The sequence below is a fragment of the Notamacropus eugenii genome, chromosome 1 (assembly GCF_028372415.1).
Source record: "Notamacropus eugenii isolate mMacEug1 chromosome 1, mMacEug1.pri_v2, whole genome shotgun sequence".
NCBI lineage: Eukaryota > Metazoa > Chordata > Mammalia > Diprotodontia > Macropodidae > Notamacropus > Notamacropus eugenii.
In genome coordinates this window covers 141,541,229-141,567,535 of record NC_092872.1, presented here as the reverse complement: position 1 = coordinate 141,567,535, position 26,307 = coordinate 141,541,229, and the positions used below count along the sequence as shown (strand labels likewise).

The 26,307-nt window shown below is 37.8% G+C and overlaps 1 protein-coding gene across 3 annotated transcripts in view; it reads right to left on the bottom strand.

Moving 5' to 3' along the window:
- The window catches only part of RAB27A (RAB27A, member RAS oncogene family), a 92,913-nt gene that overhangs the window by 7,199 nt on the left and 59,407 nt on the right, over positions 1 to 26,307 (bottom strand). For 2 of the 3 annotated variants that reach the window (XM_072616036.1, XM_072616045.1), the window contains exons 3-6: positions 12,267 to 12,441; positions 10,280 to 10,365; positions 7,768 to 7,871; positions 4,280 to 4,403 (exon numbers count right to left, since the gene is read on the bottom strand). In XM_072616036.1, the coding sequence (XP_072472137.1) occupies positions 4,280 to 4,403; positions 7,768 to 7,871; positions 10,280 to 10,365; positions 12,267 to 12,419 (467 nt within the window). In that variant the 5' untranslated portion in view covers positions 12,420 to 12,441. Of the gene's footprint in view, positions 1 to 4,279; positions 4,404 to 7,767; positions 7,872 to 10,279; positions 10,366 to 12,266; positions 12,442 to 23,291; positions 25,421 to 26,307 lie in introns of those variants that run through there. The other variant, XM_072616055.1, reaches the window with a different exon arrangement.

Sequence of the window (26,307 nt, the reverse complement as noted above, 5' to 3'; positions counted from 1 at the left end):
CCATCTTTCTTTCATATTGTATTATTTTGCAGAAATATTTTCCTGTTCCCCATATTATGTAGGACTTTCCATAATTCATATGTTCTGCAGTGTGTATACTCTGTTTTAATGAATCTGTGTAAAAGAAAAACCTACATATTTGTCCATCATTGAGTACATAACATGAGAGTGATTCACCAATTCATCCTTTCACGTGTCTATTACCTATTTAAATTCTAGCTCAAAAAAGAGACTTGCTCAAAGACTTTCTGTTGGGGTAAATAATGTAATGAGCTTAGGAATAATAATTGTTTTTAAGTCAGAAACTAGCGATGTTTAGACTGGAGAAGGCTTAGGGGGCATCCGTCTGATATTTGTATTTCAAGTATCAGACTTGTTCTCCTCAGTCCTGGAGAGTAAAAGTAGAAACTGCAGGTGGATGTTGCAAAGAGGCAAACTATTACAGTGACCCACAAAAGCACTACGTGCTCTTAGCCCATTTTTTCTGATATTCCTATCCAGAAGTGAAACCACTGAGAGTTTACACACAAATGCACACACACACACACACACACACACACACACACACACAGAGTTGCTTACAGTATTTGATTACTGATCATGTTCATTTGGCAGCTCTTCATGGTATTTGAAAAGAGAACTTCTGACTTAAGAATACTAAGAAGAAAGTCTTGAATTTTCTTCATTCTGGGTTTCCTACTTCATTTATACCAAAGAGGGAATTTATTATGTCTTCAGATACTTTTTTGAAATTCACATTTTCATCTGACAGTGTTCAAAAGCAGAATCAAAATTTTCTTCTTTCTAGTTTTTTACAGAAACCAATTGATCCTACTGACAAAATGGAGGGGATGGAAATATGTCCACCATATTTCCTCTCCATGAGAGGTTCTTAACTGGGGTCTAAGGATCCCAAAGAGTCCATGGACAGATTTCAGAGGTCCATAAACTTTGATGGGAAAATAATTACATCTTTATTTCTACCAACCCCCATATGAAATTTAACATTTCCTTTAGTTATTTGAAAACAATATTTTGAAAAAGAATCCATAGGTTTCAACAGCTTGCCAAAGGTGGCCCTGACCCACAAAAAAGGGCTAACAAACCCTGTCTGGAGAACAGTACTCTTCTCCCTCCCACCCTGGATTTAAATTAATCTCATTCTTGCCATTAAGAGTTGTGTTACGTGTTCTCAAGTACACAAAGTATTCCAAAAGTCTTAGTGCAGTTTTAAACTATTAGAGCTTATAACTGCACTCATATTTTTGGAATGCCCTATATAAAAACTTCAGTGATATTATGCATATTCAATTGCCTTACTGCATAATTTCTAGAATCTTCTGAGGACATAATGGCATTTTATCTTAAGCATTTTATTCTATAAGTAAAATTATTCTACAATTCTGTAAGTGGAAAATGTTTAGGAAACATGCAAAACCACCTCAGAGAAAAACTCCAGGCTTTTTTCTTCTTGAATATCTCATTATTGTTTGGCCTAGCTTAAGAATTCAAGCCTTCAATCAACTACACACTTTTTATTTATAAGAATTAGCTGTCTTCATATACTGGAGTTTTACGCTACTCACTTCTCTCCACAAGATGGTGCTAATATAGTACTACTTCTTGGTGAACTATACTGAAACTGTTTTGAGAAAAGGTACTTTGATGTCTACTTTCAGAATAGTAAAAAATAGTATAAGTTTCTGAGGGCAAGGAGCATGATTTAGAAAAAATAACAATGATATAAACTTTACTTGTTCTTTCCTTGTTGCCAACCCTTTATAATTTATTTCCCCAGAGCAATAACTCTGGATCTCCTAAGTCTCTAGAGCCAATCCCATCTTCTCTTCTTCTGCAACACCCCCAACCTCAGTAATTAATCTCAACTATTTTAATGATTGATAGCTACCCTCAGTGTTACCCAAGATATACTTCTCTATATCAATCCTCTCAAGCATGCTCAAGGGACCCAAAAGGAGGTTTGAGGAGCCTGCTTCCAGGAATGGGCCCTCGTTAACCAGTCCCCCATTAGTTTCCTAATGATGGGGGGAGGCCCGAGCTGAGACCTTTGCCCCTTACCCCAAAAGAGTTTGGATCCCATTTGTTTAAAGGACCCTGGAAAACCCCACCTTGAAATGTCCTTGGATGTTCCCACTAGACGTAGCATTCCTTTGAGGCCATAAATCTTTTATCATTATGCCCAAATCTGTTCAGCTAGTTCCCATCCTTCATTCCATTCTCCAGGCTACTGGTCACTCCCATCAAGATCTTCTCTAGATTAGATCTGTAGTCACCCCAGGACACCAGTCATTCCCATCAAAATCTTCCCTAGGCTCAACCTCTAGTCCCCTCCCCTCCCCCGACTACTTGGCCATCCCTGGATTTCTCCCTCAGTCTTTCTATATAAGGTCCATCTTGTCTCTATGAAGGTGCTCAGATTCAATTTGGCCCTAGTCACAAGGGCTCAGATTCTGTCTGACCTGCTTGTCAATACAAGCATCACAAATGTTCAGATTCCTTAAGAGTCTACCCAATATGGTGGATCTTTAATAAACTGTTTCTCTTTGGCTGAAAGAAGGCTTGGGTTGAAATCATTCAGGGTCCTAGCACCCCTAAACCTCAATGTTACCATCCATTTCCTCCTTATCCTTCTCAATTTGGCTACCACCTTCACCAGTCTACTTAAATCACTCAAACTACAACTAATGACTTCATAATTACAAAATCCAATGGACTTTTCTTATATCTCATTACCCTTAATCTAAATCTTTATCTTTTCATGCCTATATTACTACAGTAGCCTCCAGACTGGTCTTCTGGTCTCCAGTCTCTCATTCTTCTTACCTATGTGGAACACTGCCCCCAAACTCATCTTCCTTTGAAAAGAAAACAAACCATTGATTTCCTATCACTCCCTCCTCACTTCCTCCCTTCAATGGCTCTCCACTACCTACAGCACAAAGTCCACAATCCATAAGCTAACATACATGAGGTGATCTGACGTGGTAGATTGAGAGCTAACCTCAAAATCAGAAGACAAAAGGGGGTTCAAGTCCTGTCTCTGATTCCTACTTACTATGTGACCCTGGGTAAGTCATTTAATCTGTTAGTGCCTCCAGGCAATTCTAGTTACAGGGCAGGTGCCAATCTGTATTAGCAGAGAGAATTCTCTATACCAATAAAATCACAGAACTAGTTATAAAAAGAAAATCATAGTCCTACACAGGTTAAACATATGCTTCTTACCCAACCTTATCTCCTACAGCTTCTTGGCACACTTTCCTCATGTAGTTTCTTCTGTTTCCAAGAATAAATTGAGCAAAGAATGAAGTAATGACCTTCATCAATGAAAAGTAAATTTCCTTTTTCGTAGGTCCTTTCACAAACAGTAATTGACAATACTTCTAAAATTTAATCCATAAACCCCTGGCCACTCAGTAAGATAATCCAGAATCTCAGAAAATATTTTGCTGCCCTATCCACCACATCATCACATCCTAAGCAAACAAGGACTCTTCCTAACTACTCTCCCTTTCTCCAAGATCTCCTCCCTTCCATACATCCTGCACACTTTGCCCAAACTACTCTCCTCTCCTAGGCTCAACTGGCATTTAAGTATTCACCGTATGAAAGACACTATGTGTTCTCCAGAAGCTCACATTCCAACGGGGGAGACAACATGCGTATAACTATGGACCAATGAGATCTATATGATGTAAACAGGAGGTAATTTAAGAGGCAAGACATTCTGGACTTAAAGTCCAGAGACTATAAAGCCAAGACGACGGTTGGGAGGCTTGACTGCGACCCCTCTGTTCTTGTGCTTCCAGTGTTGACTCATTTTACTAAAAGGTGGGATTCCTTTGATCCAGAGGAATAGAAAGTACCCTAGTTCCAGAATACTTACCTGTTTATACCCTAGGGGAAAAACAGAAGCAGTTTACAGCCTCCTTTTGGACGCTGTGGACAGTCTAAAAATAGGGACAAGAGGTCCCCGAAAGTAAGGATTACTTTGTCCCAGCTCTACCCTGGCATAATATTCTCCTCTCTTCAGGGATTCACTAACTAAGAAAATAAGGTGCAACAGAACATCACTTGAGCCTACTTCCTTCTTCTACGAAATCCACTTCAATAGGATCTTAAAACATGTAGTCTGTTGTCTCCAAAGTTCAACATTAAAACAGGCTTTACTGAGCCTCCAAATTCATATGATAATAGTCACCTTTTAAAAACCCAACAGTTTCCTTTTCCCCTTGTCAAAAAAAAAAAAAAAGCTCACCCATATTTTTCAGCAAGTTCCCTGGCTTCCTCTTCTTTTACTACTCTCTGGTCTTCCAAGTCACTTTTATTACCGCAGAGCACTACATCTGGGTTTTCACAATAGGCATGCATTTGCAGTTGGCCTATCAATAGAAAAATAAACACAAGAAATGGTTATAGGTACATGGCAGTGCAAACAGCTTAATGCTTAACAGTTCATTAAATTGTAAAATTCTGGGGTGGAGATGAGGAACAAAATAATTTTATGTAAGTACACCCTATAGCTTACAAATATGGCATGAAGAAGGGTTTAAAGTTTTTCAGACTTCCTTTTCTCCTCTCAACACACACCAAGAAATTTATGCTCACTCATACTTTTATTAAATAAATGATTTAGAAAACAATAGGTGCTGACTAGAGCAATTTTTACTACTACTGTTCATTCCAACTTAAAACTGCTTTTTGGTATTCATTCTCAAAGTTTTTACTACAACAATCAAATAAAAATTACTTTCTATCTAACCCATTTCTGTCTGAATTTTTTTCCACCGAATTTCCTTGTTTCCCACTATGTATCTCTCCCACTGGGGTATGTCTAGGATAAACAAGAGGATTTCACTGGAAGGGAGAGAATTAGCAGTCACAGCAATGAAATAAACCATGGGGTCAAACAGAATCCTCAGGAATTCTAGAAAGCTAAAGGAACTACAATTTTTATCCCTTGAGCTTATAGGGGTTTTTCGTTGTTGTATTGTCCTACATCTAGACACAAGGGAAAACCTAACTAAACCACATAATAATAATGTCAGCTAGCCAAGCATCACAACCTCCCAAGGAACAAAGTTGTTTTTTTTTTTTAATTACCAACCCTAGAATTTCAGTCTTAAGACATAGACACTTTCTTAATCCTTTATTGCCACATTTTCTTTCAAACCAAAATGCTCTCTTTCTTCCTCTCTTCTCTCCTATTATCTTATTTTTCTTCTCTTTTTCTCTATCTTTGTACTCTTTCCACCTCTTTTCAAATTCCCTTCCCCCTTTTGTGTCATTCCAGTGTTCATATCCTCCAGTTTCATTAATGTAGCACTTTGAACACAGAAGAATATATAAAGGTTCTACGATTTTCTCAGTGTGGGAACTCCGCCTACCCAAGGCAGATTGCAGACCATCTATGACTTAGTTAAGTTCCAGATAATTTCTTGAGACATATAATGGTACATACAGTTAGTAACTGGCTAAGGCAGGATTTGAACCCAGACCCTCCTGTCACCAAGCCCAACACTCTTATCAGCTATACCAACCTGCCTTTGTATATCAGAATGCAATGTTATTATAAAACTGTCTTCAATCACTACATGTTTTGGGTTCATATTTTGTCCCTCCTGCTAGACTGTCAGGGCATTCTAGGCAAGAACCTTATCTAACACTTCCCAGTTGTGCTAGCAGTTCAAATCCTTATTGATTGATAAAGGATACAAATACTCTATTGTTTTGTAATTTAATGTTTAATAAGGTCATGTGTCATACAGGTATTTGCAACATACTTCTGAAGAAGTTACCATTTTTAAGAACTGATAACAAACTTTCTATGCCCGAGTTCCACTAAAGACAGTAACAGGATTTGAACCAGCTTAACTGAGATTTATACACACTGACATCAGAAATTTTTATAGGATTTTTGAAAATTACACTACATACATATATGCATTTATATATATATATATGTAGTATATGGATATACAACATATCTATGATGGGACAGAGGTGAGAACCTCTTTCAGATACTCTCTGAAGCACCCAGAAATCTATTGTTTTGGACTCTGAAAACCCCAGAGTAATCAGTCATGACAGAACTGGTTCAGATTCGCTAAAGTCAGGAATTTCATGTCACAAATACCCTCATCCTGCCTATCTGATAGGCAACTCATTGATTGATTGATTGATTCCAAAAGGAACCAACATTATTTGCAAAGGGCTACAAGGCAGATAGAGAAAGTATGCACCCACACCCTATCCCATCCCACTCCAACGCCAGGAACAGTACACCTCTGAATAATCAATAATAGGTAAATATTGACTGAATGTATCACCTCTAAATGATCTAAGATCCCTTTCACTTTATGTCCCACACCTAAGAATTATCTCCATTTTTAAGTGGAGACGGAGGTCTGGAGAGGGTTGGTGACTTGCCCAGAATCACAAAGACAGTGTCACACTTAGGAGTCAGCCCACATCTTCTGACTCTAGTACTTTTATTGCTGTTGTGGTTCAGTCGTTTTCAGTGGTGTCAGATTCTTGGTGACTGCATTTCAGATTTTCTTGGGAAACATACTGGAGTAGTTTGCCATTTCCTTCTCTTGCTCATTTTACAGATGAGGAACCTGAAGCAAACAGGGTTAGGTGACTTGCCCAGGGTCATACAACTAGTAAGTGTCTGAGGCTGGATTTGAACTCATGAAGATGAGTCTTCCTGATTCCAAACCCTGTACTCTAACCACTTTGCCACCTGGCTGTCCAATAATCTTATTACTATGCCACAAACTCATGCACAGCAAATATTTTTGAGGTTTTTGTTTTCTCAGGATGTTTGTTTGCTTGTTTGTTTCAGAACTCTAATGTCATTGGTGTGTAGAAGTCCCAGTGAGGAAGCTCCCTCTACCAATGCAAATCATTCACTGCTCCACAATTTATAATCTTGGAGAGGTTGACTGGTCTTCTGAGACGTTAAAAGGCTTAAATGACTGTGCCTGAGGTCATACATCCAATATATGCCAAAGGCAGTACTTGAACCTATGCCTTCCTGACCCCGAGGTCTATTCTTTATCTACTATATGCCTTTTGGAAGGAGAAATTAGAAAATACAACAACATTGATTTTTTTTTAATTACAGCATATTCATCAGCAACTATTTAAAATAGTTTAAAATTTAAAATTCTGATTTAAAATCAGAATAATAGAAAAAAATACACCTAGCTTTCAGTTAGCCAGGATAAAAAGAAATAGGAAGAGCAGAAAGATAAAATTTGTCAGTTGCCCCCAAAACTTATTTTAATCTATATCATCAGCTACTTCCTCCAGAAAATCATCTATCACAGCTAACAAATAACTAAACTGATAAGTGTTTCAACTACATCCGGCATGAGCAGAGTTTAACTTTCAGAGTCATCAGTACTAAGAAATCTAAACAACAGAAGATATGGAATCTTCTGGATAATTTTTTTAAATGAGTTGTAGTCTTATTTTCTATCATGGTTTAGGTTTCAGTCCTACCCGAAAACTGCAACATAGATTACATGATTTTTCAAAGTCTTTCTAGCTTTACATTTGTATGATTTTTCTATCTAGGGGAGGAAAGAGGAAGAAAAGTTCAAAGTCAGATGGGGAAAATAAGTGCTTTATAAGTTACAAACTGGGTTAATTATTGAGTTAACATAGATAAGCATCTTCCTCTAAGTCATATATTTTTTTTAAAAAAAGAATATAAAGGGAGATGAAAAAACTACTTACTTAACCAGTTTCGGACATTGAGAAAACTTTGTTCATTGGTCAGATCAAAAAGGAGAAGAAAACCCATCGCATCTCGGAAGAATGCAGTCGTCAGGCTACGAAACCTAGAAACACAAAAGCAAAATAAGAAGTTAGTGCTCCCTTCATGGGAAACCAGCCACTTATTTTAAACGATGGGAGTTGCAATGTTGTCATGAAGATCATTTGCCTTCAGTAATACCTGTAAACATAAGACTCAGATGGTCATGCACAAAAGTATTACAACAAGGTTGCATTCATTTATTATCCTTCATATAAACTTGTTTAGCTGTTTATCTGGTCACAAAGCTTCTCCCACACAAAGGGGAGGCAACCCAATCAGTCTACTTAATAGAGATAACAACAGCTAATTCCTAAGCCCATAACTTAACCTGCTATGTTTATGATGGGGCCATGAATCATTAGGCAACAAACACGGATGTGTGTACTTGCTTTTTACTTTTTATTTAATATTTTATTTCCCCCTCAATTACATGTAAAAACAATTTTTGACATTGACTTTTTAAAAATTTTGAGTTCCTCAAAGCTTTAAAAATGAATGTTAAAAATTGTTTTTGCTTGCAACTGGGAAATAAGATGTAAAGGCAGTGGGGTATAGAAATCTATTTTGCCCTACAGGAAAACAGAGGGAAGCAGGATGGAAGGGGAAGACAGAAGGGAGGACACTAGGGAAAGGGGTGGATGAAGTGCACACTGTCCTGGGGTGGGGGTGGGGAGAGATGGGGAGAAAATTTGGAATTCAAATTCTTGTGGAAGTGAATGTTGAAAAGTGAAAAATAAATAAATTATAAATTTTTGGAGTTCCAATTTTTATCTCTCCTTCCCTCCACTTTCCCCCTCATTAAGATGTCAAGAAATTTTATAGAGGTTATACACATGCAGTCATGCAAAACATATTTCCATGTTAGTCACATTGTAAAACAAACACTTGTATATATTTTTATTTTTTTTTAACTGGACCTGTGATTTCATCAGCAAAAGAAACTCTTGGTGAGGAGCTTCCTGTACCAACATACCTCTGAAGCTGATGGTCCTGGATAGCTGTCTGAGGCTAAGTGACTTGCCCAGGATCTCACAGCCAATAAGTCACAGTCAAGACTTGAACCCAAGCTTTCCTATCTCTGAGGCAAGCTTTCTAGCTACCATACCACATTTCTTTTAAATGTATTTATGTGTATAATATCATAGGCATATATTCCCATATACTAGAGGACAGAGAGCTGGACTTGGGAAGACCTAAACTCAAATCTTGCCTTAGACAATTACAGATCTGTGACTCTGGGCTAGCCTTGGCCTCAGTATCCTCATCTATAAAATCGGGATAATAACACCACCTTCCTCCCTGAAAGGTTGCGAGAATCAAATGACATAAGATGTAAAATGCTTTGCAAACGTTTAAAGTACTGTTTACATATGCTAGGTATTATTATGGTTGTAAAAACTTTGGGCTAACATTACAACACATCCCATCTGTTTACGTCCTTGGGGGTCCTAAGTTGTTTAAAGCCCCTTACATATTTTAATCTCATCAGAGTCTTTGTGAGGTACACAGATATCATACCAATTTGACAGAGGAGAAGACAGAGGTTCAGAGGGGTAGAGAAAGAGGTTAAGGGACTTGTTCGTGGTCACATGGGTAACAAGCATGTCTAAGCCTGGTCTCTCCATTATTTCTCACTGTTACAATGTGTCCTCTGGCCTCTAAATTCAAGCTTCTCCCAAGGACTACTATCACAGTGTGCAGAGTACTAATGACTCAGTCACTAACCTCACCTATTTCCTTCTCCTGCTTCCTTCTCTCTCCCAAGACTTTGAGCAATGTGCAGTTCTCTGCCACATCCCCTTTCCTGCTCCCCCTCTCAACCACCAGGCTTCAAGAAACATGTGCAAAGTGAATTTAAGTCTTTCAACCAGATGTGCAAGGTTTTTTTCTTCGAATATTGATTTCAAATAACCATCATTCCAACGTTAAAAACAGCTGTTTTTCAGATCCAGTAAAACCCTAGGCAAGTAGGCTCAGAGAGATAACAGAAGCCAGCACTGAACTGAAAGCAACATCATATCGATGCTACGGGTACCATTTCTGTTGGGTCTCTAGGTTCTGAGAGTGAGAACTCTGATCCACCTAGAACTTGTAGGAATTTTCAGCAGTTGAATTTTAATGATGCAGACACATTTATTCAAACACACACACACGCACACACAGCCCCATTGGCAAAACGAAATTAAAGAAAAGGTATTTGGGAAATAACATAAAATGCTTATAAGAAAAAATAAATTCTGAAAAAATTACTTTTCCTTTAGACTTATGGAAAACAAAACCATCATTCTCATGTCAGTCTGCGCAGTACATTCCTTGCCCAGGTGCATGTCAGGTAACTGGCCAGTTCTCTTCTGATCGTGTAATTGTATGTAAATCATTATTTGCTCTGTGCTGCTGCTTTCATAGCTAGCACATGACTCCAGGCCTCACCTCTCTTGCCCTGCTGTGTCCCATAACTGTAGGTGGATTCTCTGGCCTCTGCCAACTGCTCCGTCTGGCCCATTGGCCCTGTATACCTAGAAGAGGTAAACATCACAAAGTAAAACTGGGAAACAAAACAAGTCTTTAGTGAACAGCAAACAATTTTCAGGAACAAGAGCAAAATCTGAAGGCTATCCAGTTTCCTTTGAAAATTTGAACAATTAAGGACTCTAACTAAAAGGAGGTTACCTTAGAGTCAGTGAGGTTAACATTAAATACCAAATAATGAGACCAGCTAAGATTGTAATTTTAAAGTAAAATTAAGCTCTCAAATGGACTCATTATTTGCAACTGAGATGAAAATCCATAGAGAACTAAAGAAAAAAATTCCCCAGAAAGTGGCGGTGGAAGAATTCTAAATGCAGAAAGAAAAGTTGCTTTGTACAGGTTTTAGAGTTAATTGAACTGGGGAGAGAGAGCGTGGCATGCTGAATTTGGAGTTTAAGAACCTGGCTCTGATATTTACCATGGGTGAGACTGTGAGCAAGACACTTAATCTCCTTTAGGCCTCATCATCGCTCATAAATGAAATGGTTGGACTATATGATATTTAAGACACTTTCCCAATTTTAAATCTTATAATACCTGAGGACACATCTGAAGAGCCCCACTGAAAGTTCAGCTTTCTAACTAGCCTGACCACCTCATCCCTCAGATGAGGCACAGGGATGGTAAATATTCTTCCTCTTTACTCTGTGGAGCTGTGCATGGTGGGAGAGGGGGAAAATAGGGGTGGGAAGGTGCTCCCTAGCAGACACTCAAAAGCAGACACCTTATTAGAAGTTTCTTGCTTGTGGAGATTCCCTTAAAGATGATGAACCTGCTGACTCAAGTGGAAGGAGACAGCCAAGTCCTCCACTTGAGATAAGAAAGGGCTTTCTTCCCCACCCTATTCCCTTCCTGGGATGTTATGTATTAAATGGCAAAAATAAATATCATTGAGCTAGGAGTTTGGAGTTGACTTTTGTTTCTCTCCCCCTATAAGTTTGGAGGTGAGGGTGGTGGCTGTGGGGTTTGTTTTCTTTTTTACAAAAAAAATATAGGAATATGATAGGATTTGAATTGCTTTTAATCTGTTTTGTTTTTAAACATTCTTATTTACCCTAGGGAAAAAGGAATCAAGGGGCAAGCTATCATGGTCTCTCATTCTAGTAAAGCAGAATCTAAGAACCTCTTTAAAAGGCATCACCACAGTTGATAGGTGCCTTGCACCACCAGAACATAGCCCACATAGCTGTTGTTGACAAAGTGTCATGGGGGACTAATTAACGGGATCCCCATCCTCATAGTACTGAAGCCTCTGAGGATGAGGCTCTCCCTGAGTAACTGAAAAAAAAAACCACTACCTGAAATTTATTTATATCATTATTGTGAATGGTAGTATTGACATCGTCAAGCTTTGTTCTAGTGATGATTTCTCATAAATAACACATAAATGTTAATGAAGGTTTCTTCAGCAAAGCCAGACCTGTCATTTCAGATACAGTGGCCAAAAAGTGTGCATAATAAAAGCAAACGATTCAGAGATGTTGGCATTGGCGTGTACCTTAAGGAACATCCACTTAAACCACCTTCACCTCATTTTACATTTGTGGAAAATGAGTTTCAGAGAAAGTGATTTGCTGAGCATCACAGAATAAATTAGTGGTGGGATCTTAGTATCTTGAGTCCCATCCCCATGTTTCTTCAATTAGACACTGTTAACTTTTGTCCATTTGACTATAGTCATGGATTTTTTAAAAATCTCTTTGGTGATTTTTTGATAGTCTTGCGCAGGTCAAATGAGATGAATTTATTACTTTGACTTCTTTTACCTTTTAGATGCCAACCTCTACCCTCTCCCCATGTCTCCAAAGTCAATAAGAAATGCAAGCAAATCCTAAATGTTTACTCAGAGATAGTGTTTTTAAATCACCGACGAGGATTGGGAACTTACCACTCTCTTTTCCCTGAAATCAATGCCCACCGTTGTGATAAATTTGGAGTTAAATTTGCCATCTGTATACTGGTAAAGTAAGCTGGTCTTCCCAACTCCAGAGTCACCCAAGGCTAAAAACTTGATGAGATAATCATAGTCCCCATCAGACATAATGAAAAACTCAGTAGTTTACCTTCAAAATACAAAAATACAAGAAGAATGTTAGCATTCTAAGTATATCAAAAGACTGAGAAAGCAGATTCCATAGTGTTTAATAATAACCAACTATGTGCACTACGCTAAAGATTCTAAAGGAATCTTAAAGAAACAATCCCCTGCCTTGGAGACCTTAGCTAAGCTAGGTCATCTCCATCCTGAGTCATCTGCAGTCATCCTGATGAATATCTGGTCACTAGATTCAGATGGCTCTGGGGGAGAAGTGAAGCTGGTGACCTGCACAGCTCTCCCTCACCCAAAACAAAGTCAAGTGCAAGTCATATCATTATTTCTTTGATGGCATGGTCTTCTTTGGCAATGAAGGACAAACACAACAAAAAGTTAAGCTAGGGCATGCATGCGCATGTACATACATATATGTACATATGTATATACATACTATATATGAAATATGTAAATTACTGTGAAAGAGAAGGAAGTTGTTTTTTAATTTAATAAGTATTCTATGAATTGATCAGAATAAAAAGCTCAAAGATATAAAATAATAATAATAACTCAGTTCTCATGGGGATTTATGACTTACAAAATATTTTCCTCACAATGACCCCATGAAATAGCAGCTAGCATGGTTACTATTATCTTCATTTTACACAGATGAGGAAGTGGAAAGTCAGAGTGGTTAAATGACTTACCCACAACAGGATAATAGCCCTAGAGTGTTACTAGTAAAAGCATCAGTGAACAGGAATAGAAACAGAAATAAGGGAAGGAGAAAAAGGCTAGAGAAGGGATGGGTGTGATGAAAGAGACTAAAAAATAAAACCCTTGACATAATCATCTGCAAGTAGGTCCAACTTCTCCCCTTTCTCATCCCCAGTCAGTGAGAGTCTCCCAATGCGATATATATCCTTGGATTTGTTATACTTCTTATTTTGAATTCTGTGAAAATTCATGCATGTCCAAAGATAATGGAATTTGCCTCAGATATGGATTCAGAAGATATAGGCAAATATCTTGTATCCACCACTGACAATCTGTGTGATCTTAAGCAAGACATTTATCCTCAGTTTCCTCATCTGTAAAGTGTGGATAATACTTTTGTTACCAACCTCACAGGGTTTGTGAAAAGATCAAATGAGATTACAAAGCACTTGTTAATGGTAAAGCCTAGAATAATGTGTTAGAATAACACAAAGCATTTTGCAAACTGTAAAGTTCTATGTTAGTATAATTTCTATTACTCTACTCTGTTGGGGTTTTTTTAGGTTGATAAATTCTCATGAGACATAAATCTATGTATTTCAAGCTAAATCTTGCATGCAGAATTCTTTTTTTCCCACTTCACTGTGAACTATAAAATTAAGGGTCAGCAAGCCTTTGCACATGTTCCAGATGGTAGAAAAATTCATCATCATCACTTCTAATTCAGTTCTAATGAGGTTCAAGTTCTAGGTTTGACTCCTGAGGGAAGGAGAGAAGTGAGATAGAGACTTTAGTAACTGAGTGACTAGAAAAAAATATAATTGGTCTACCTTCTACTTTTCTTGATATTCTTCCAAGAAGGTTATTGACCTTTGTACCGTGTTGCTAAATATCATGCAAAATAAAGTCCTATTTTCTTTATTTGGAAATACTTTCTTTTTTAACCAGAATGGCCGTTTCTAGTTAGTTATAATTATGCATTTATATAAGATGGTTTTGTTCTCCAAAATACTTTGAAATCCCAATTGCTTTAGGATGTCTTACTTTTTCTTACTCCCATGTCTCCTCCACAGATAACCCACATGAAGCTCAGGGAATAATACTACCCCATCTTCAACACTTCTACCTTTCTACCTACACACACACACACACACACACACACACTCACACACACACACACACACACACACACACACACACATTAGAGATTTCACAAAAAAATGCTTTTAAGGTTGTTAAATTTCTTCCCATTGTTAGCCATTTTCCACCAAAATACTTATTTTCATAATCTTTATTTCTTGTGTAATTACTTCAGTCTCCTATTCTTCTCATTAAAATTTAGGTATTAAGATTGTTATCTTTTCTCTCTTATCTCAGCTCCACCTATTCCTTCCAACATGTAGAAGAACTACCAGTTTCTCCTCTTCTTCCACTCCCCCTCACCAAGATCCAGGTACAGACACTTACCCAAAACTTCCCCGACCTGTCTGAACACTGAATCTTTGCTGGACTACAGTGTGTTCCTGGACATACGCCTGCTACCCAGAAACTCCAGACTGTTCAGCTATCTTGCATCCTGTTTCTCATACCACTGGACAGTCTACGAAGGCAGAGCCTTTGCAAACATTTGTAATTCTATTTACACAATATGAATTATAGCACTTTGACTGTAATGGTTTTCTATTTAACTGGTATGGCTTCTGTATGCACGGGTGTGGCAAACCAGTAATAATGCACGATGGAGTCACTGGTTCCCCCTAAAGATGTCATATCTTCAACACTATATCATATTATTACATTATAGAGTAAGAGAAATAACATTTTAGTAGAAATATTCTAATATCTTGCAACTATAATATCACAAAAGGTCTAAAATAATTAACTGAGATTTGAGAATTAGGTCCTTAAAACTTAACTCAACGGACCATCCCTTTTAGAGTTCCCTCGCTTTCATGGAAGAAACAGCATATCTAGTTCTGTTACAAAAAATGTTGCCAAAAGAAATAGGCGAGACCACAAATGTTGGTTTTCTTTAACTCACTTCTGTCTTTAACTCATTTTATACGTTCAGGGAAAAGACAACCTTAACAATATTTCCACATCACTAAATTTAGAGGATCATGTGATGGAAAACAAATTTAATTCAACAAACATTACACTGCATGCTATGCTAGCAACCCACAGAAGATACCAAAATGAATAAGACACTGTCCCTGCTGCAGATAGTAATAGCTTAAATTTATATAGTGCTTTTCAATTTACAAATAAGTCTCCTCACAACAGATCTGTGAGATAGATAGGACAAGTATTATTGTTTCCATTTTACAGTTGGGAAAACCAAGACTCAAAAAGTGATACAGGGGATCAGACATAAGGATGACACAAAAATGAGCAAGACACTGTCCCTGCCTATTGTAACATATATAGGGTTTTGCAATTTACAAAAGTCCCTTCTTCACAACAAACCTGTGAGGTAAAAAGTACAAATACTATCATCCCATTTTACAAATGTGGAAACTAAGGCTCAAAGAGGTATAACGGCATGGGCCAACAGCTAGAAGTAAAGTTTCAGAGCTAGGATTTATACCTGGCTCTCCTGCCTCCAAATCAGTGTTCTTTTTCCTACTCTACAATGTAAGCATTGTATGATATAACGGTGAAGACACAACATGAAATCCATAGTACAGAGTAGGACAGAGGCATGATGGATATGCACTGTAAAAGAAAAAATTAATTTCAAGGGGAATATTGAAGACAGAGAGATCACATTCAGTTGGAGGCATTAGAAAAAAAAACTTCATGGAAGAGACAGAGCTTGAGCTCAGCCTTTGGAATAGGTGAGAGTTTAACAGGTGAAAGATGGACGGAGAACATTCCAGGCAAATGCATGAACAAAGGTTTTGAGGTAGAAATGCATGGGGTGTGTTTGAGGAGCAGTGAATAATCCAGTTTGACTAGAGTAGAGTAGGGAAATGAGAGTAGTGAAAGATAAAGCTGTGATGAAGAGTCTTAATGCCAGGCTAAGGAATTTGGACTTTACTCAGTAAGCAACACAAAGGCTTGAAGCACTGTTGTAAAATGATTAATGATAGACTTAGAAAGATTAATCCGACTGTGGGTAGGTTAGCTTGAAGGGCCAAGAGACTGGAGGTAGGGACCACTTAGGAGACATCTACAAGTAATAAGGGCCTAAACGCAAGCAGTGGCAATTGTAGAAACAGGCATGAAAGTTATTGTGGAGGTTCCTACATTTTCTATGACATATCAAATCCACTTTAATTGATTACAAAGATTTAAAATGAAGATTTTGCTAGACTGACAGCAGTTGGAAAGGGCTATATAATCTCTATTTTTGCTTTCTGCAATTGCCTCACTCCCCTGATTACTTATCAGAGAGGAGATGCCCTTTCTTGCAAGATCATAATAAAATCTTGCTGCTTTGCTTCTACCTTGAGAAGTCTCTGATTTTTATTTGAGTCGGTGGTCTCTGACCCACACAGCTGGAAAAGGAAGTGGCAAACCACTTCAGTATTTTTGCCAAGAAAACCCTAAATGGGGTCACAAAAAGTCAGAAATGACTGAACAGCAACAACATATAATTTAATACAGTACTTGTCCTTGGCCAATAGAAAAGTAAATATTTTCTATCGTAACTAATCATTTTTGTCAACTGGTGATACTAAAAATAAAAAAATGAACTTTTATCTCTCAGTAAGAAGGCTCACAAAATTTTCCTTCCATTTTCTACTTCATATTTATGTAATGAGTATTTTCATTTTATTCTTGTTTACTTCTTTTGTTGTTGTTAGTTGTGCCCAATTCTTCATCACCCCATTTGGGGTTTTCTTGGCAAAGATACTAGAGTGGTTTGCCTTTTCCAGCTCATTTAACAGATGAGGAAACTGAAGCAAACAGGGTTAAGTGATTCAACCAAGGTCACAAAGCTAGCAAGTGTTTGAGGTCAAATTTGAACTCATGTCCTCCTGACTTTCAGGATCAGCATTCAATCCACTGAGCCACCTGGCTGCTCCTATCTATTTGACTTAAATCAAAATACAGAAACAAACTCAATGTGGAACTAGATTGAAGACTGTTTGTTTGCTGTTAAGCCAAACATATAATAAACCCCTGTTCAAACAAAAAAATTCATGATGAAATTAAGTTTATATATTACTATCATGTCATATTAAACAAATTCCAAATTATAACTCATTTCATTAAAATATTAATATCCAATATTTATAAAATTTAAGAAATTTAATATGAAGTCACAAGCATATGAGTTCTTGCTAGATTCCTTCTTTTAATTCTTATAGAACATCCTACCTAAAAATCTATAATCATTTTAGAGTGTAATAATTTTATAGTTCATTTTCTTAACTATAAATTGAATAAAATGCTTTATATTTAATGAGAATTATGTCATATAAATTTTAACTTGGAGTCATTTTTTGGATAAAATTATAGTTATAAGCATTTAATGAATAAATATAAAAGAATGAGTACTATATTAAATTACTCTTGAGGTTCACAACACTTTTTGTTGTTGTTGTTGAAAGGGGTTTGTGAAACAAAAAACACTGGGGACCACTATCCTAGACTATAAATATTGTGGTATGGTAGAGCCCAATACCCTGCTTGGAGATAGGATAGGGAAGGACACCCAGCCACAGCCCTCCTGCGGCCCACAAATGCAGAAATCACATTCACCTTTGGAGAAGAAGATCCAGATCAGATACATACCCATGCCTCAGGCAATCTGAACCATATTTTTATTAGACAACCACCCACAATCTTTCATAGACAAGAATTGTAACAGCTTGTCAAAGCAGCTCTCAAGGGGAACTGGCCTCAGTTCCCCTAAGAACTATTAGCATAAAATATAAAAAGCTCAAGCGTCTTGCTCAAAGCAAATATGGAGAGTGGGGAGAAATTTGCAGAGATCTACATAGAATACAGTATGTGTATTCATCTCCAACTAAATGATCTCAAAGCTCAAAGTAGGGGTTTGGTCTCCTGTTTAGGGGAGAACATAAGAGACCTGTAGGAATGCCTGTCCATTCTCTAGATTATCAGGGATTCATAATGAAGTGCTTCTTAAAAACAAAAACACTAACAATAGAGAAGTTCTTCCGTATCAAAACAAAAATCTCAAGAGACAGGAAAGAATGCTGACCTCTGCCAGAAGATTGGAAATGGGAAGATTGACAAGGAAGAGAAAAGGAAGGACCACAAAACATGTGAAGCTAAATGATATTCTTCACAAAGAGAAGAGAGCCAGTCCTTCAGAGGAGGAAGCTGCAGCTTGTCCTCCAAGGAATGCTATGGTTCCACAGAGGCATCATCCATCCAGTAAGGGCAAGAAGATACCAGAAGTGGGCCTGATAAATACATTCTGAAGACTCCAGAGGCAAATATTTATCAGTTTAGCATTAATAATAAAGATATATGTTGTCATTCTAGAGAATAAATTTGGGACATATTTGAGAACTTCCTAAGCCTTTTCAAAATACATGACTACTACCTACTTTTAAGCAATCATGTGGGTACAAACAACACAACAGGAAAGACTCTATAAAAACACTGCTAAGCATTAAAGTCTTGGCAAATAATTAAATGAATAAAGACCTCAGAGGCTCATGTGGTATTTTAATCATTTGTTGTGATTACAGAAGAGAAAGGTAGGCTGGGGGAATAAATAGCTGGTAAAGAAAATACTGTCTGAGCAACAGATTTGGATTTTCGGACCATGGCTCAAAATATAGAAATGATGGGCTTTCATTAAATGCACTCCATCCACAGCTGAAGGCATGGATGGTAACGTAAGATTTACTTGCCTGGAGTCCAGCAAACATAACCCTAAGAGCTTGAAACTGAAAGGGAGAAGAAAAAGACTGAGTCTATGTACCTGTTATCTAGCTAGATACTAAAGAGCATGGGTTCTTAAAGCTTTTTCTCTATTATGGTCCCTCTTTTGGCAGCCTTGTGAAGCCCACAGACCCCTTCTTAGATTATTGTTTTTAAATCCATAAAATAAAATACAGAAGATTACAAAGGAAATCACTTATACTGAAGTACAGTTATCAAAATATTTTTTAAAAGAAAATTTGCAGATCCCAATTTTAAAAACCTTGCCATAGATGTAGGTACAATGTAGGAAGCAGAATGGCAATGAAATGCTCAAATTCATAAAAGATAAGATTCAAGGAAAGAGCTGGAAGCAAAATACCAGGGCTTCAGATGTCTGCATACAAAAGCACAAAGAATGAGTAAGAAAACGGTGAACCAGAAATCCAATTGCAGGGAAGGCAAATTTTGCCTCATAGTTATTACTGGGATTTAGTGAGTAGAATTTGTGACTAGAAGAAGACTCTGGAGCATATACCTTTTGCAAAAGGAAGAGTAGTAAATGGGGGAGGGAAGAAAATGCCATTATATATCATGAAGATATATTCATGTAAGGAGATCTAGGGACCTCAAGGGGAACCACCTTGAAGAACTTCTGGGTTCCAGAACTCCAGGGAGGCAGAAATAGAAACAATAATTTATACACATATAAATACAAATATATGTGTATGTGTATGTATACAGACATACATATACATATATTGTATGCCTGTCACAAACAACCTAGATGGAAAAAGGAAATAGCCAGGAGATTTAGAGGACAGATCACAAGGCTGACACAAAGACGTGATGCAGGGGAAACTGTGGCCCTCTAGGTCCTCAAGTATGGCCCTTTGACTGAATCCAGATTTCACACTCAGTTTGGATTCAGTCAAAAAGCCACCCTTGAGGACCTCAAGGCCACAGGTTCTGCACCCCTGGGTAAGATGATAGACACCTTCAGTTATCCAGACAGCTATTAAAGCTCTCTCAGTCAAGGGAAGAGGAATTAATAATTTCTTTGTAGAGATAATTTCATTCTTCAAAAGGTAAAGGAAGCCATAAGAGGAACTGAGCAATTTGGGACCTAATGCTGACTAATAAAAAGTAACCAGCTGCTGAAGCAAAAATAATGGGAATCTTGAGGAGAAAATGACCATCTTAGAATCTGTAAGACAGGAAAACCTGGCACAGTCAATTTCACATAACATACAATGGACTCATCTTCCATGGCAAAAGCAAGCCCAGGAAAGATAAGAAATTCTCTAGAAGGAAATTCTGAAGAGATAAAGAAAGATAATTCCTGTAGAATTGGAGGTGAAAGGGGAGCTGTTTTAAGACACTGAGTGAACCAACAGATTTTAAAAAGACTTTGCTTTTAAAAGACATTGAAAAGATTAAAGAGCAGGGGCATGTAGTGGATGACAAATAAAAGAATGGAGCATGATCCCATAAGAATAGTCAGGAGTGCTAAATATCAGAAAAGGGCTGGTTGGTAATGATACTACGGACAACTTGAAAAAAAAAGGTTTGATGATGGTGTTTGCTTTTTACCGCACTGAAGGAAATATAAAGATCAAAGAAGGGATAAGGGCTGCTGCTAAAGATAGAAGTAATGATAATGGATGACAGAGTAATCTTATTTTGCTTCTCTGCCTCGTAAGGCAACTTAGGTAGCACAGTAGATAGAGCACTGAGTCTAGAGTCAAGAAGACCTGGGTCCAGATCTGGTTGTAGACACATACTGGATATAAGACCCTGGGCAAATCATTTAATACTTCATTGATCAAGGAAACTCTTCAAGATTGTAAGCTGGAGGGGAAAAATGCCCATCTGGAATGGCAGAAGAGTTTCATCTTTCAGGAATTTCTTATGCCAATGAAATTACAGGCATCCTATCCCTATAAACTTCAAGGGAAGGTCAACATCTCCTACCCCTTCATAACTTTAGAAAAGGAGCAAAACTCAGACACATGACTGGCTTCCCGGTGTTTTTCACGTGACTTTATTCCCTGTAAATGGAAGGTAGTGTCTTTGTTATCAAACATGCTGCTTGTTTTCCTTGGATTCCTCTATCTATGTTTGTTTTCTTCAAAATTCTCTACATTAGTCCCTTGACATTCAATTTCCATGAAACCGCTACTGTGAGAAAAAGATCTGTGGAAGCTTTAGACAATGACCTGACAGGCAGGATATCCTTTGAAAATGAAGAACATGATGTGTGATGAATTGCTATCACATACATCCTGTTCTGTTTTTTGACCCATGTCATAGGACAAGGGTCTTCCAACTGTTTTGTGGCAAGATTCAGGGAACAGACATGCTATTCTGCCCAATGACTCACTGGAGGAAATGCTAGAACTCTATATGCAGCAGAATGTGGTGGCATCTGCACCCTTAGAAATTAGATATCCCTATCCTTGGGGTTTAAAGGCCCAGAAATTACAAATTTGTAGTTATTTGACCACTAGGTGGCAGACTCAGCAACATGGTTTTAGTATGCAGTCCTTCCAAGAATTTGTGAGAGGAAGAACTAATTTTTTTCCTAAAAAGATATAATTTTTATTAGAAAATCAAAGTGACTTTATAATTAGACTTCAATCATTCAAGCATTCACTAATCTTCAGTGCTGGAAGGGAAATTTTTCACTTAAATGAGACTGAGGATCCAAACAGGACAGCACATTGGCTAGAACAAGATAAAATTTTATCGAGATCAATGTGAAGCCTCATGCTTGGATTAAAAAAAAAATCAACTTCACAAATACAATATTGGGAGTTGTGTCTAGACACCAATTAATTTAAAGATCTGGAGGTCTAAGTGGATTGGAAGCTCAATATGTGTCAACAGTGATCTGATGGCCAAAAAAGTCTAATAACATCTTAGCCAACATTAAGGAAGCATAACCAGTGTTCATTGGAGGGGGGGAGGGGACGGTGATATCACGGAAAAAGCATTGACTTGGAATCAGGGTCTACAATTTACCACTGATGTCTCTGGGCAAGTCATTTCACTTCTTTGGACCTTAGTTTCTTCATCTGTAAAATGAAGGAGTTCTAGATAATGACTAAGGTTTCTTCCCACTTTAAATACTGTGATCTTGTGTCTTGATTAGTCCACCTGTGGGGTATTGTGTTCAAGGTGCGACACTTTACGAAGGTCATTGATAAACTGGATAGCATCTTGACCAGGAGCTCTTAATAAGGTCTCCAAAGACAGATTTCAGATTCTTATTTTGTTTCTCTGCCTCTTAAGGCAGCTTAGTAGTCCAGTGGATAGAGCACTGGGTCCAAATCTGGTTGTAGACACATATTGGGTGTAAGATGCTGGGCAAATCATTTAATATCTCAGTGATCAGGAAATTCTTCAAGACTGTAAGTTGGAGGGGGAAAATGCCCATCTGAAATGGTAGAAGATGGATACTTGAATAATATAACTCAACATAACTGTTTTCTTTTATAATCCTATGTATTGCAGTTTAAGTGTTTAAAAACATTATTCTGAGTAGAGGTCCACAGGATTTACCAGACACCAAAGGATTCCATGACAAAAAAAGGTAGAAAACTCTTGATGAGACAAATGAGATCATCTCATATGAGGACGAGTTGAAAAAAGGCAAGATGAGGAGGAGACTGGATCTCTGTCTTCCCTATTTGATGTATCTGAAGGGAGGGGCTACCACATAAAAAAGAGATTAGACATGCTTTGGTTGGCCCTACAAGAGTGAAGCTAAGTGAAGATCAAAAGAACTTTCTACCAACTAGAGCTATCCAAAAGTAGATTGGGCTGCCTCAGCAGGTAGTAGCTTCTCCCCCTCCAAAGGTCTTTAAGTAAAAACTGGATTGCTAACCATTTGTTAGCAATTTTTCAGAGGTGGATTTTGATCAGGTACAGGTTGGACTGCATGACCTCTGAGGTTCCATTTCCAACTCTGATAAGCTGCAAGAGCAAACAGATGAAGGAAAAAAAATCTAAGGGCAGTAGGCCAACTCTACTGAATCTCTCACAAGCAATCTTTACCTTCTAAATTTTACAGTCTGTAAAAATCAACATTCTCATACTCAATTTTACAATTGCCTCTACACTTAAATGTTTCAACCTTACCAATGGCCACCCAATGTCACTAATACAACTGTCTTACAAGACACTCACCTTCCTGCTTACTAGAGTAAGAAGCTGTCTTCACTGAAGTTTCCTCCAGCGTCCAATGATTGGTTTCCATTAAATTAAAACTGAGTCCCTAACTACTTGTCATGGTAAAAGATCTAACTTTCTTACCTTAACTATACAGTGGCTTTCCCAAATTTGAATTACGTTTTATGTCCAGATTTGTTCTCATCTCCATTCAGCACTCTTGAAATCACTGGGAAACAGCAGAGGATGTTTTTTCGGGGTTTTTTAAACCTGCAGCTTTACTGAGAGAAGGAAAAGATGCTATTTTGGTTCTCACAGCTTGGCTGTCTAGTCTTGAAGCACCAGGACTTCTTGAGTTGCTATATCTCTGCTGGGGAAAAAAAAATTTACTGGTTCTTGTCTGCTCCCTAAAGGTAACAAGTCTTTAATTTAATCATACCTTTTTCTACATCTTCCTTTGGCTAGTCAATCCCTGGTAAGACCAAGGGAGAATTAAATTATTTGTTACCTCTAGCGCTCCATTTATTCCAAAGTAAAACCAAGCACTAGCTTCTTTCCCTCTGGTTGGTATGTGTGTATCCATATTTCTCCAAATCTAGATAAGCGGTGATCTCCCTAAAGGAAGTACTAGGAACAACTTGTTGCTTGCAGCAAAATCAAACCCACATCTCTCCTATTTTCAATGACATATATTTTTTATAGATGGTTTTTTCCCTCTTAGATTATCCTCCGTTTACACCGTATGTATTTTGTAATAGACATTGTTATTTATGTAATTTCTCTCCTACAATGGGAGCTCCTTGAAGGCAGACAATATTTTTGGTTTTTCCTGTATCCCCACTGCTTACCACAGTGTCTGGCACATATTAAGTCCTAAATTAATGCTTGTTACCTGACTAAAAATTGCATTAAAATCTCAGACTGATTCCTCTTACAAGCTGAACCTGCTCTCAGGAGGGAAAGGGTGAAGAGGGATTAAAAGTACCCTAAAGAAATAAAAATAGTAATAAAGAAAGCAAAGATGGAAAGAGATCACATATACATGTAATCTGGGTTCAAGCCTGGTTCATTTGCATAAGATTCTCCTTACTGGAAAAGAGAAGACCTATAAGTGGAACTGAACTATGAAAGTTTGGGAGAAGAGATTTTCTTCTTTTTTCCTGCTTGAGGAGGAGATATATATGGTTCTAGGAGAACTTCAGAGAGTAAGGACAGACTCAAGAAGGCAGACATAAAGGGGAAAGTTTATATAACCCATCAGGTCCTTGATTTTCAGCCTCCCTCCCTAGACACTTCAGAGAATTCCCAGTGGGAAGCCACATTGAGGTAATTATAGTTGTGGTCCTGTATCCCCTCTCTGAGGAAAACAGAGCAGTCAGGGACTCCTCTTCCATGCTGGGGGCTTCATTCTCTTACTCCTCATCTAGGCAGGAATAAAGTCTTCCATGAACAAGGGTATGCAAATATCTATCCTTGCCTCCCCATAAGCCACATTATAGGCAAGTCATGGGGACGTGGCCATAACCTACACGGACAACATATAAATACCCTACATACAGAAAAGTTACAATTCTAAGGGTATCAAAGGATTAATTCTAAAAGTATCTGAAAGAAGGGAATATCAAGTGTACCAAAGGTTTAGGAGAAAAAAATCTCAGATAACATAATTACCCATAAAAGCTGATAGATTTTTAATAACTATCATTCCACATTACTACTCTTTCATTTCTACAAAACATCTATTAAAATTATCAGGGGAATTAAAGGCATCTTTGATGAAGACAGAAGTTAGAAACAGAGAGTATTCTTTCTATATCAGAGCACATCTTTACACTCACAAAATTGACCAAATAGGTAAAGAATTCAGGATCCCATTGTGTTTCTTGTGTGGTGATTATCAAAAAGCAGCAGAATGGATAGAGCAAAATGCTACCTTAAAGGCTCTCCTCCAACATGGTATCTCCCATTCAATATGCCAGAAGTAAACAAGATTCCTTAAGAAATGTAACTATGTTTGTAGACCTTCTCATTACTAAGTGAGACATAAAACAGGAGACATATGCTTGCCAAAATGTGTTTGCCACTATCATCAAGGATGTTCAGCAAAGAGTCCAAAGCAGAAAATGATTTGGTCCACCAGATGCCTGTTTTCAGATGACATGCTGATTCCATTAAGTCTCAAAATATTGCTGAATCTCCTAAGTGAGATCTATAATCCCTCAACAGAATTTGGTTTAATTATCCATACTGGAAAAGCCAAGTGTATAAAGAATGCCTGTTGAAATATATATAGCATGTAGTTGGATGGACAACCCATAAAACTAGGCAGTATATCAGTCAATCATCATTTATTCAGCACCTACTATGTGCAAGAAATAGTGCAAAGCACTGAGAATGCAAATATAAAAAAAGAAAGACAGTTCCTGCTCTCAGGGACCTTACAATCTAATAAGGAAAAGCAAAGGCAAAGGAAGGGAAGAGACCTGGGAAGGAGGAGAAATGAGAGGGAGAGAGAGAGAAGTAACAAAGCAGAGTGGCTAAGTGGGAACTAAGATGTTCTGAAAGGAGCTCCCTCCTGAAATGGAGATTTGGAGATGATGGCTCTACCCTACATCAGAGGAACAGAGGGTGGGGATGAGGTGTAGTACCAAGGCAGATGTGAACTTGTGGGATGATGAGGTTTTCCCTATAATGAGCTTCCTGGGACCTGAAGGAGAAATCAAAGGAGTCCCAGAATAGTGGAGCCAGGTGAATAAAGAAAAGGTACATGTATCTTGCTTGAACAGACACTGAATGTATAGAATGAACTAAGCTCAGCACTGAAAAGGAAGAAAACACTCTGATTCACTTTGGGAAAATGGGAGTACTTTTAAAGATCACAAGTATCTCTCTTAAACAAAAACTCATCTTTTAATACCAATATTTTTTAACTAATGCAAGAAGGTTGAGAGTCATGGAACACCATGGTCTAAAAGGAGTTGGAAGTCAGGGGGAGGAGCCAAGATGGCGGAGTAGAAAGACACACATACGCTAGCTCCAAACCCACTGCCCATAAAATATTTGTAAAAAAGAACTCCTAACAAATTCTGGAGCAGCAGAAGCCACAGAACAACAGAGCAGATGAGATTTCTGTTCAAAAGAACCCTGAAAACCTCTCGCA